Below are 13,849 nucleotides of genomic sequence, written 5' to 3' on the forward strand. Positions count from 1 at the left end.
TTTAAGTTCATGCAAAAGTAGTCCAAGGTCATTGACGTTTGTCAAAGCTACATTGGCAAAAGCTCGACCTTGTGATTGCTTTGACCTTGGTGTGCATCTCTATCCATCCATCCCTATTTCAGTCAACACTCTTAATTAGCTTGATGTTAAAGGCTTTTTTTTACATTCCTCTTTTGAAGCTCGATTTTTTCCCCACACACTTGGGATTTTAAATACAGCTTCAATAGGCACTTAACTTTATCTAACAAAATTAATGCTCTCAAAGATTGGGTGCTGACTTTGACATGCAGGCCATGTCTAGCTTTTTGTATTTGGATTATCTAGTTTCCTACACTTTTAAGACCTTCCAGTACTAACATCAGTTTTAATAGAGTACTCTATACATACTAAAAATTGACCTCTTGGATTTGAGAAAAATGTTCCATGCTATAATTAGAAGAGTTTTTTATTTTAAGTTGGTGATTTTGTGCCCACAAAAAATAATTATTATTAACCAAACACTGAAGTTTTAAAACTTGAACGTAAAAATAACATGATAATTATTTCTAGTTACAGAGATTTGAATTGTACACATTATATATAGCCCAAAGTGGCCACTTGGACAAACTCTTTTCAGAACAGAACCCATTACATGTATATATAAAAATCCAATTGGGTAAGCACAAGTTTATATGTATTTCAGAATGATTGAATAATATTGTGGAAAGTTCAGTGTATTTTGTTATACTGTATACTTTATACTTTTTGTTATTCTGTACAATTTGTACATAATAGAGAGCCTCAAGATAGATTGTTCAACTAAGTTACATTTGCTAAAACATTTATTATTATTATTATTATTATTGACACCACATGGGTGATCATATTTAGCAACAGTGTATGATAATGTTTGTTGTGTAATATTTGACTGACAGATGCTGTGCCATTTGAGAGGTTCAGTCATTATTACAATCTTAAAATACTAGTTTAATGTTTACTGCCGATGCTGCAGTACTTAAACAGGGCATATTTTTGATGTTATTTCAGAAAACCCCAAATGATGAGGATATAGACCTGCAGAGAAAAAATGGACTAAGCTGGATGAAATGTGGAAGCAACCAGATATTCTCTAGGGAGGATTCGGCCACAGCGTGATTCCACTATCATGTAAATGTTCATTGTCAGCCTGGTATTGGCCAAAATTTGGTTATCAATTTGATATAAACAAGATATTCCTTGTCAACCTGATATTGTGTTGCTGTTCCAGATAAAACATTTCTTGTCAGCATGATATTATGGATATTTCTTGTTGGCCTGATTACAATTTGACATTCCTTTGTCAACTGGATATCTTGTTAATGGTTCATTGCTCAGTGTGACAAGCATACTTATTGTGTTCACAGAAAATTATATATAATAATTCCAGTTTAAATGGATTTGTGTCTTTTGCAGCTGTGTAACTAACTTAGCAATGGCAACTTTAATTATTAATAATGTGTGGCTACTTCAAAGTAATCCGTGTCATATGTTGAGATTCAGCAGTCATGTGCATTGTGGCTGTATGTTGGATGTGAATATTCTTAATTTGATAAGCTCTGGAAGAGTACATTGTTTGTGTGAAATGCAGTTATGCTTACAACAGGTCCACAGGAATATTTAGTGATAATGAGACTTTTAGGTCACAAAATATAATAAAGAAATTGTAGTACTGAAGTATTATGCTAATTAAAATGTAATATTGTGCCTTCTATGAAGCTTATGATATTCTAGTGAAATTTTTTAATCATAAGGTTTATGTGTAAAAGATTTTTTTAAGATAAGTGTTCAGTCTTCCAAGAATATTTTTTTATTATTAGGGCCAATTAATGCCATAATGGCACTTTTTATGTTATGTTCACTTTAGTTTTGAAAATCAGTTTTAGTGACCAGAGTTACCAAAAGTTAGGACTGAAGATGGCTTATTAATTGCACATAAATATAATGTACAGTTTAATAATCACTATTAATAAATTTGAAGACAGTTTTCCTTACAAGACATCTAGTGTATGTTCATCAACCTAAAAGACATTCAAAAATTTTTTTTGTTATTAGTACATTGTTTCTTAATAAATAAAAATTGTGCATGTAAAAGCTGCACATTCAGTTCATGAATATCACTAGTTTTACAACATTTTATTAAATAGAATTTATATTAGTAAACCAGAAAAACCAGCACTTGTTAATATAAACAACTGTCACTGTTCTATCCAACACAGGGGCAATAAAACTAGATATACCAGTACATGTTAATATAAACAACTGTCACTGTTCTATCCAACACACTGGCAATAAAACTAGATATACCAGTACATGTTAATATAAACAACTGTCACTGTTCTATCCAACACGCTGGCAATAAAACTAGATATACCAGTACATGTTAATATAAACAACTGTCACTGTTCTATCCAACACACTGGCAATAAAATTAGATATACCAGTACATGTTAATATAAACAACTGTCACTGTTCTATCCAACACACTGGCAATAAAACTAGATATACCAGTACATGTTAATATAAAACAACTGTCACTGTTCTATCCAACACACTGGCAATAAAACTAGATATACCAGTACATGTTAATATAAACAACTGTCACTGTTCTATCCAACACACTGGCAATAAAACTAGATATACCAGTACATGTTAATATAAACAATGTCTCTGTCCAACCTAAGACACTGATGTTGGGACCCCGATTGGTCTAAAGCGCTCTCCATTACAGATCACTGCCATCTCACCTCTGTCTGCATGGGTTCGAGTCTAGGATTCAGCCAATGTAGGTATGTGAGAAAGCTTGCCAGTAGCTTCTTGTGGGTCGGTAGTTCTTCCCGGGGTTTTCCCGGGTTCTTCCTCCACCATTAATACTGGCCACCATGCATAGCCTATTGTGTGCTGAAAAATGGCGTTAAACCCCACAACAACAACAACTGATGTTAAAACCAGAGATACCATTTCATGTTAATATAAACAACTGTTACTGTCCAGCCTAACACACTGACAGTAAAACCAGAAATACCATTTCATATTAATATAAACAACTGTTACTGTCCAACCTAACATACTGATGGTAAAACGAGAAATACCATTTCATATTAATATAAACAGCTGTTACTGTCCAACCTAACACACTGATGGTAAAACCAGAAATACCATTTTGTGTTAATATAAACAACAGTCACTATCCAACCTAACACACTGAGAGTAAAACCAGAAATACCATTTCATATTAATATAAACAACTGTTACTGTCCAACCTAACACACTGACAGTAAAACCAGAAATACCAGTACATGTTGATATGAAGAACTGTCACTGTTCAGCCTGACAGTAAAAGCAAAATACTAGTACTTTCTATATAAACAAGTATCACTGTTCTACCTAACAAAATGGAATTCTGGCAGCAAGGTCAGTGGAGAAACTCTTTTTAGCTGTGTAGTATTTGCAGATAAGCATGTTACAGTTTTTACTTGTGCTTGTAATAATCCAAACATTAGCCTAGGGAGATAATAAACCTTGAGCCTATGCAATTTCTACTGGTCTTGTACTGCAGACTGATTATTTTCTGTGCTCTGTCAATGTTGATTTGGCTTGTGTACATACACAGTAAAAGAATGTTCAGTTTTGCTTTGGGTACAGTGCAGTAGAAAAATATTACAATTTTCAGCAATTACAACTGAGATTATATAAATAATTAAAATGTCATGGTATTAGAAAAATTGGTATGCAAGTCCAAAAGATGAGAAAAATCTTAAAATTACTCTCTCCAGCTTTTAGTATTCACAAAGAAATTTATATATGTGGACTTATAGCATTAGTTCATCTGTTTCTACCAGAATACACGATAGAACCTCTAATTCATGACATAAAAACAGCAGCTGTTTGTCTGAAAATGAATTACACTCTGACCCCATTATAGCATCCTCCATTATAACATAAATTTCAATATAACACACATTTTGGGTTTGGAGTGGAGAAATTCTAAGCCCCAGACTGGGATAAATGCACTGGAATCTATCTAATGTTACTTTAATCCTTTGTTCATGTTGACAAACAGTCTTAACAGTGCATTGTTAGATCATAATGCACATATGCTGATATCTGGCCTCTGTATGCAGTGAATACACTCAAAATAGTCATGCTACTGGACTGTCAAATAACCTTTGAAGTTGGGAACAGGAATGATTACAATAAACCAAACAACAGCTGATTTTTTTATGTAACCAGGGAAAGAGTTTTGCTGAAACTTCAAAGAAAACTGATTACCTTAAGGTATTGATAGTTCTGTACAAGTAGTGAGCAAATGAAAAAATAATTCATTCGGAATCGGTGATCTACAATTATTTGATGTTGCTGCCAGAAAAACAAACTGGTATTTATTTGGTCCTTTAAAGTTGTTCTTTAGTGGTGACTTCAGTAACATGCATCCTTCATCGAAGCAAGCAGTCTTCAACAAAAATAAAGCACATTTCATCACAGGAAGTCAGCACCAAACTTAAAAGCAAATGAATCAGATGGATTGTTGTATTTTCCAAAGTGACCAGAAGATGCTTATTGTGCCGTGAAAGTTTCCTTTTTGTAGGAAAAACATTTTTGCTTACAATTGCTACTAATGGCAGATAAAATGCAAATTAAATTTCTAATCTTTTGAAACCATAGATATCTTGCCCTCAATTTAATTTTTAATTTGTTCACATTTTCAATTACCTATAAATGCCTCATCCCTAGGATAGCCTTGGAAGGATGATAACTGTCTCCAGCTGCCCAAAATCTTGGCCAGTTTAAGTACATGTACATGTAAACAACTAAAGTGACATGCTACTGTTGGCAATATTGTAATGACTTGTTTAGTGACATGTGCTTGTGGACAGTGGTATAGATCAAACAAGGACTACCATTTTTTTTATATGTGTTATGTGTGTTTTCTCAGGATGTGACTGACAACATAAAATTTATAACATGATCTATACTTGAATTCATGGATTACACATGTATAGTATTTAATGCAGTATGGAATATACTAAACAAATGTATGTTGTCAATATACAAGTGTATTTCAGACTAGTCTTGTCTTCGTTTAATCAGAATCGGCCATCATTATTTGGTACATGCATAATTTTCTTCCGCTAATTGACTTGACTAATTGATTATGAAACAGTTCGGTCTGTAACACAGGTTCAGTGGACCACAACCATCGTGTTATAGCCCTTTACCTCATGCAAGCGTCTTTGGACGCCTCCATTCGCATGGAAGCACCTTTTGACTCCTGTACAAGATTCGCATGGAAGCGCCTTTTGACGCCTGCTGTAAACATCAGCCATTTTGAGCTGGTTTTCGTAGCGCCACCTTCGGGGGAAAACCCCCCTATTAGATACTACATTCATTTCTGCGAATGACAATTACGTCAGATCACATGGTCGCTATTTATGCACTGGTCGATATCTGCTATTTAAAGTAACTGGGTCATAATCTCCACTCTCCAAAATGGCGGCTGCAGATTTCATTCAGTACGTACGAAGTTGTCACGATTAGAATCACAACCACGAAAGATTCAATAAATTAGGTAAAGTCTCTGATATTGATGTAGGCAGTAATTAGTTTTTATAAATTATCAAATTCAGATGACTCAGTGATGTAGACGCAGACGAAAAACATGTAAATTTCGAGTATGGGAAATGGCAACTATGGTTGGTCACGCGGCCTCACTGACATGACGGTGAACGAGGTCTCTCTCGATTTTAAAGCACATAAAAAATTCTTCCGTGAAAAATAATTATACAGCTATAACAATTGGACTTTACTCTTAAATTTTTCCAAATATAATAGATGTGTACCAAAAATGTAAAATGGTTAAAACTGCTGTTAAACGTAACATACACTACATTGCTTAACAGTTCACAGGCAGGCCTATGCGTATGCTGTCGACTAGGTAACAGGTGTTCTATTTATAGCATGCTGCACTTTGTCACTATGCTCTATGAGGTAAAGGGATAGCAGGGTCACACTGTATTATGAACAATATTTTTTGGGTAAATGAAACTCAAATAAGTACCTGGTAAACATATTTATTAACACAAACAATTTTCCGTACTCAAATTTTAAAGATTGTAAAAATAAAAAATATAGATATTTGTGTACTGGGATCAAAATGTAATTTCAAATCAAACCAGTTTTGCAGTATGCTTCATACATTATGTATGCAGTTATATGGAACATATATCAATGTTTATGAAAGATGAGACCCTGAACAGAATTAGTGAACAGTTTTGCACTGTGAATGATGAATACATCTTTCATACAGCAGCTCATAAAAAATAATAGATTTATTGATGGTATAGATTTTCAAAATGCTCTGTTTCACCTCTGAAGTTTTTCACACATATAATTGTTTATTTGTATGTAATTAGTAAAAACCAGTATACAGAGATATTCCCTTTTATTGTGCACTATGGCAAATTCTTGTCAGGTAAACCAGCATACCAAGATATTTCTTTTTATTCTGCACCTTGGCAAATTCTTGTCGCATAAACCAGTATACGGAGATATTCCTTTTTATTGTGTCTTGGCAAATTCTTGTCGCAAAAACAAGTATACCAAGATATTCTTTATTGTGTCTTGGCAAATTCTTGTCGCGAAAACAAGTATACCAAGATATTCTTTATTGTGTCATGGTAAATTCTTGTCGAGTAAACCAGTATGCTAAGATATTCTTTATTGTGTCATGGCAAATTCTTGTTGCGTAAACCAGTATACTGAGATATTCCTTTTTATGGTGTTGTGGCAAATTCTTGTCATGTAAACCAGTATACCGAGATATTCCTTTTTATTGTGTCTTGGCTAATTCTTGTCAAATAAACCACTATACTATGATACTTTTTTTGTGTGTCATGGAAATTTTTTATAGAGTAAACCAGCATACTGAGATATGTCTTTTATTGTGTCCCACCACAATATAGGTAAGCGAATGAAGTGTTAGCTTTGTCCATACTCCTATCTGTCACACATTGGTTAAGTTTTGCATTTATGTCATTGTAAGCACTGTGTATGGACATCTTGTGTTCTATGAAAACATTGCTTGTCATTAGTAAAACGGTCCTTGGGCAAATTGTTCCAAGATTTTGCAAAAGCACCAATAACACATTCACAAGTTCTTGTTTGTTCTTGAGTGTGCTTGCCGTAATAACTTGATCTCAGTAATAAGTTGATCTCAGAACAAAATATATAGGACATCAGTACTTCGCATATTCTGTCATCTTTGTTCCTTCTATTCCTGCTTCATAGGTGGTGTTGGTTCTCAGCCCTTGAAAGAAGTTTTTGACAGTTTTCAAACAAGATTCTTGATGATAGAGCCAGAAGAACTACAGGAACATTATACTTTACAAGAATCACAAGAAAATTACTATTGGGTCAAGAACTTTCTTTGGTCTATCCAAGGATAAGTGTGTGGATGATTGTTCATTCCATCTATTACAAAACTCAGTGTTGATACCATGGAATCATTAAAATAGTATTAAATCCATTCAACTATCTCTGCATATATCATCTGTAATAATATCTACATAGCCAATCTTAAATAATCTTTAATTTTTTTAAAGTGCACTGTAGGATGGGTTTAAAAGAATGTAGCTTGGAGGAAAATCTGAGCATTTTTGTTTTTTACCAACAGCACCTTTAAAAGTAGCAAGAAGTAAAATCTAAACTGGGGCCAGGGAGTCCATAAATTCTGAGTTTTAATGGCATACATACATTTTCTGTATCAAGTCTCGTATTTAACGGGTTGATTGTTGCTTGGTTTCTGTGAATAAATGGAGCAGGTAGATTCAAAGTTTGATCTGTAATTCATTCCTGAAGTACAAAATTTGCTCACCCCACCCACAGATAATTTCAGCTGGTTTTATCTGTTTTTCAATGTAATCAGTGAGAATGAGCTGTTACTATTTCACATATTTTCCGCTATATATATATATATATATATATATCTTAAGATCAAGTTAACAAGCAATGTATGTCTGTGTATGTTCTATTGATATAGCATCACTATTTAAAAAGTAACCATAGATACAAGCTGTGTAGGAAGATGATAATTAGATGTAACCTGAAAAAATGCCAGTCTTCCAATTCTGTACCTTTATCAAGGGAAATAACTTGTGCCTTTTATTGATAAACACAGGTCCCATTATTCAGTATTTCATAAAAGTAAACAGAATGAATACCATCATTTCAGAAATTACAGGGGATAACATTTTTTTAAAGAGAAAATCCTAAGTTCAACACCACTGTTGTGCACAGTTACATGTAATGGCATGTGTCAGAACTTTTACACAATGTTATTTTTTAAATCGAGAAAATTTATGAATTATTAATGAAAACATGTGACATTCAGAACATTCTTTTTAATTTATATCATATTTGTTCTCCGTGATATAACATGTTTAAGTCAAGAAAAACGTTTTTTGTCTCATTATTACAAATATACAGAGAAGATATGTATCCTTTCTAAATTGAGTGAACTCTAATTGAAATGCATTTATTAGCAAATCTAGTTTAACAGTATCACCATGCAACTTTAACACTGCAATTAAGAATAAACCATATTATCTATGGTCATATAGCTTGTTGATCAGATTGTTTGAGGATATATTATTATCGATGGTAATATAGTTTTTGTTTATCAGATTGTTTGGGAATATATTAATATTTATTGTAATATGGGGGTTGGTTGATAAAATTGTGTCAGGATATGGTAATTTTCACATTTTTATACACCAACAGATTATTATGTTCACGATACTGACCCTCCATTTCCAGTTTTGTTTGCATGCCATGTTTGGTCTAAAGTGGTCTGAAAATAACAATTGTTCATGGACAACACACGATGCCAGGCTAGCATAATAACATTAGTTCTACCTCAGTAATCTTGACATAGTTTTGTGGTTTAAAGGTCATTGAAAGAAGAAAGATGCATTCTGCATATAAATTGCATGTATTGACCATGAAACTTCCCTAGAATTTGTGGTTGACTAAGAAACCTGTTGATTTTGGAGTTTAACGTCATAGTCATTGTAACTGAGAGAAAAAAGAGCTTGTTGTATAATAGCATTAATTGTAAAGTTTGTGTTTGTGCAGGACGTGCACATCAAATATGGGAGAGGCCAATTTGATCTTGGTGTCAGTGTCTCAAATTAAAACCTGTTTCAGAGAACAACTTGTAAGGTTAAGGTGTTGGAGACCCTGTGTTCAGTAACGTCCAATCATTTCCTGCTAGTGTCCATTAAACTCAGGCAGGTGTGTAAACTGTTGTTATGGCCTTCCTATTTTCAAGCTGTATATTTCATTTTCTGACTCTCTTTAATCTCATCATTTTTTTTGGGGGGGGGGCAATGAAATTGTATTTGACTGAATTATGTTTTCTAAATTGATTATAATCCTGCTTTAAGTAGGAAGTGCAAGTTGGCTTTTGTTAAGGTGATTGTGAATGAAGCATGCAGTGGGGAGGGGCAGGTGAAAATGCCTTATTCTTAAACATTTGATCGACAATAGCATAGATGGTAATAGATTTTCTATTGAATCATTATAGATTAAAGCTGGTTCTGGTATACAAGTTCTTGCCTATCAGTTTTTTGGATTTGTCTTGATAAATTGGTGCTATGTTAGAAGCAATGGTCCAGTGCTTGTCTGCAGTCAAATCTGTCAACCTTGGGAAAAGGCTAAACTAGCCTTTGTACATGGATGAAACATTAAAATTTGCTATTTGAACTTCATCACTTTCAGGTTGTACACCGACACTTTGGAGTTGCATTGAGTATAAGTGAGGTAAATCTTTACTCATAAATCACTTGACATGCCTGTGTCTAAAGGTTTACCTCTGCAAACAAGAAGTTTAATTCGCATTCAAAGAGTGGTCACAGTTGAAAAGTTACACTCTCTGCTTACAGCAGTGATTAGGAAACACCTGGCCACATACCATGGAAAGCAGGTGACCTTTATATACATGACTTTTATAAAGATAATTGGTATGGGTGTGCGAGGGTTAGGGAATCATAATGGCTATTGACAAAAGGTGACAGCAATATCAAGCTGACTAGACAGCTTTGACTGAATTAAATGGTTCAGTATTTATAAATTGGTACTATGTATTTTAAATATTTCATGTTGTCAACATATTAATGAACTATTTGTGTCAGAAGTTATATCATTTTGAGACTGACGACTTTGCAAGTCAAATGTATGAATTCTCCAGTAAGATGCGCCAGAAATGATAATACCAAAAATATATAAGCTGAGCATTTTTACAGGCTAAATATTTTATAGTCTGATAACCATTCCTCAAAATAAATTAGCCAACCACCATTATACCTTGTCATTTTTTCGCAGTGAAATTATTTGATCCTAAACTTAAATTGATACTAGTCCCAAAGTCCAACAATGGCAAAGTGATCTGTCTCTTATTCCATTTTTGTATGCAAGATAAAATTAGTTTGAAAATTGTCACTATCAATAAAAATGATTGCATTGGACAGATTCAAAGGCAGTTATGAAAAATTATTTTCTTTTGTTCTAAAATTGTAGGCTTATAGATGCTACTTATGGGTGCCAAATTATTTTACTTGTGCTATTATTAAAAACACAATCACAAAGCTTTTTTTCCTGAGTGGTCCTTTATTTTTTTCCAAATCATGCAGTTCATAATTTGTAATTGTTATGACATGTAGCGTTGAATATGTTCCCCAGGTTAGTGACAGTATCTCACACCTTCCAGATTTGGGGGACAGACAACATTTTAGAGGGACAAAGCAAAATCAATAGAACATATTGCACTAAATATAAAATCTTAATTGCCTCAAACATTTTTACCACCTTCATTGTTTTGTGATCTGCATTGTACTAATTTTCCTTCGACACTTACCTTATTGCATTATTGTCACATGTGCAAATAACTTGTGAAAACATCAGCATGCTTAAATATATGGTTAACATGAAATGAGCTGCACCATGAATTTTTCTGTTCAAGATAATACTATCATTTAACATAAAGTGTACACTCATTATTGACAAGCATTTATTATAATAAATACCAGTATTTTTTATTTACTTTTCTTTCCTAACTAAGAAATCATTAATTAAATGAAATTGTATTGTGCAAAAGTTTTGTCTCCTTTTTATTTCAACTTTAAAATAAATTATTCTTCCTTGCCAATGTGGTAACTTTATCAAAAATAAATTCATACACTAATGGCCATCCAAGATTTTACAATGCAACTCAGCTTACTATAAGCCGTAATATTTTCATTGCCAGATAAATTATATTAAGAAAAGATATTCTTTGCCATCTTACAGTTTTCAGTACCTTTTGCAATATTGGTTATTGCTAGTGCCAGAGACATGGATGGTCTTTTGTTACGTGTTTAGGCTCAAATAAACTGTAACACAAGAAAGAATGTAAACAACAAGCTTTGAAAATATAATTTATTTCCTTGGAAAAATTCTGTAAAAATTAAAAAATATGAACTTACGGGTTTTAAGATTCAAGTTAAAAAATAATCCAAGAATAATCCATGAATAAAATTTTAGTAGTCCTAATAACAAAATGTTCTAATGATTTCAAGTTCGAGTCCTGATGATGATGTATGCTGTAATCTATAGTGTTGAAGTCTACAATTCCTTGTAGAAACAAGAAATATCACTCCGGTTTTGGAAACCTAATACATTTTTATAAAAGCTGTCCTTGTTCAAAAATTTCACATACGCACACATATTTTTCCACAAAAAAAAAAAAAAAGAATTAATCCTTCTGAATCCAAGTAATTTGAAATAAATCCAAACAGCATGACATACACCTTCCAGTGTAAAGAAAAAGCTCAACTACTACTGAGAATATCTCTCCAAAACAAAGGTTATATCGTATTCTAAAACGCAAAAAGGGGTCACATGATCATATTCCAGAACCTCGTCGAAATTATGTACTTCTTAAAGATCACATACACCCAGTGTGGCCCTGACAAAAACCAATCATTTTACTCTAAGAAATAAAAAATTGAAACAATTGTTTACATCGTAAATCAGTAGTCCCATCGACCTCGACAACAACCAATCATTTTAAAATAAAAAATAGAACTTATTTACATGGTTGCTACTAATTTTGAATCAAAGTCGGGAGCTAGGTCAACATCTGGTGTTTACAAAACGAACAGTCAAGGTCAGACTATTTTCTGAAAGACGTACTAGTGATTCAATTTACATTACAATAGCATGTAATAAAAAATAAATAAAATTTAAAACTGACAAACAATTAAATTGAAATAAATATATACCAAATCAGACAATTAAATCAAATATACATAACAATGGGCATCCACTAATGAAAAATTGTCAGCATATTTTTCAATTTTTTCTTTCAGAAAAGCTCATGCAGAAGTGTGTACAGGGTCAGAATTTAGGGGTCATGAGACAAATTTGTGGAAAATGTGTGAACCTGTGCTCAATGTGCAACACTATATACAGTGTTCTCTTAATTATCCTGCGAATGCCACTATATAGAAAATTCATTGAATAAACCCAACACTGATAAACAGAGGCTACCTAAGGACCTTATACTGTATGTTTTTTCTTTTAAAAAAAGTTAGAATCAACAAAATTGTTCATGCTTCTAATTTCAACTGATTCAGAAATAAAAACTATGTGATAAAAAGATTCTCAAATGGGTAATGATTAAATTTATGAAACTTGTTGAATAATGTCCAGCTTTTGGGAGCCTTATCCAGCAATTCATAAATTCACTTTTAAGTCATTACCCATTTGAGATCCTCTTTAGATATGTGTATGTATGTTCTCAAAGTCAGAATGCATCAAAAGAGTAAAGACAAATACTGTTTATTATTTACTACATCAGTGTCTTGTTTATTTATCTACTATACATGTTGCACCAAAACATACCTGTTAAAAGAATTTTTGTTTAAAAAAGAAATTGTATAAATGCTATCCCTACATGTTTCTTGTGCCTTATCACCCATTTTAACCCCCTGGTAAACCAAGAAAACGTGATATAGAAAAGTTTGCATACATTAACCTCAGAATTTATTAGTGTAATCATCATTAATTGGTAGAATTAATGATAAACAGCATATTTGATACACAACTCTGCTAAAACTGCTTAAAGACATTTTTAGAACGCATGTCAAATTATGCAAAACAAATATAAGTAGTTAAGCTCATATATCATGGGAATATATTTTCATTGGGTCACATATGTAAAAAGATCATGGAGATACATGTCTTGGGATAATATATTGAAAATTATGAGGATACATTTTTGAGGGGTCAAATATTTAAAATCATGGGAATATATTTTTGAAGTGTCACATTAAAATGATCCTCAGAATATATTTTCAAGGTGCCACATTTAAAATGATAATGTGGATATATTTTTGAGGGGGCACACTGTTTACCATAACGTTAATTTCAGGCATACATTCATCACCCACAAAGGAGTAAATAATTGTCCATGAATAGTTTATATTCTGTAGGAGGTTCCCTCTTTTCATTGAGAATTTATTCGGAAACATTTGCACTTTGAGTTTACAGCTTGCCACGCACCTTTTTTTGCCTCCAAACAAATACAAATATATATGTATGTCTCAAGTTGTAACGCATGTTTTAAAAAAAAAGTCTGAATTTGCAGTGCATTCTAAGGACCTTCTTAAATAAAATTTGTAAAGCATTTTGTATTCATAACCACTGAACTCCATCTGACAAGTGAACTTCTCAAAGTCGTTGCTATATGAAAATCTTTTTCTTATGTAGACTGTTCTATGTCACAATGTGTCAACAA

At 32.8% G+C, this 13,849-nt stretch overlaps 1 protein-coding gene across 7 annotated transcripts in view; it reads left to right on the forward strand.

Moving 5' to 3' along the window:
• The window catches only part of LOC149782567 (AKT-interacting protein-like), a 90,336-nt gene extending 79,962 nt beyond the window's left edge, over positions 1-10,374 (forward strand). For all 7 annotated transcript variants that reach the window (XM_089934025.1, XM_089934023.1, XM_089934024.1 and 4 more), the window contains one exon: positions 1,027-10,374. In XM_089934025.1, the coding sequence (XP_089790151.1) occupies positions 1,027-1,134 (108 nt within the window). In that variant the 3' untranslated portion in view covers positions 1,135-10,374. The remainder of the gene's footprint in view (positions 1-1,026) is intronic.
• The last annotated feature ends 3,475 nt before the right edge of the window (positions 10,375-13,849 follow it).

This window comes from Sinohyriopsis cumingii, chromosome 15 (genome assembly GCF_028554795.1).
Source record: "Sinohyriopsis cumingii isolate HCF-2022 chromosome 15, ASM2855479v2, whole genome shotgun sequence".
Taxonomy (NCBI): Eukaryota; Metazoa; Mollusca; class Bivalvia; order Unionida; family Unionidae; genus Sinohyriopsis; species Sinohyriopsis cumingii.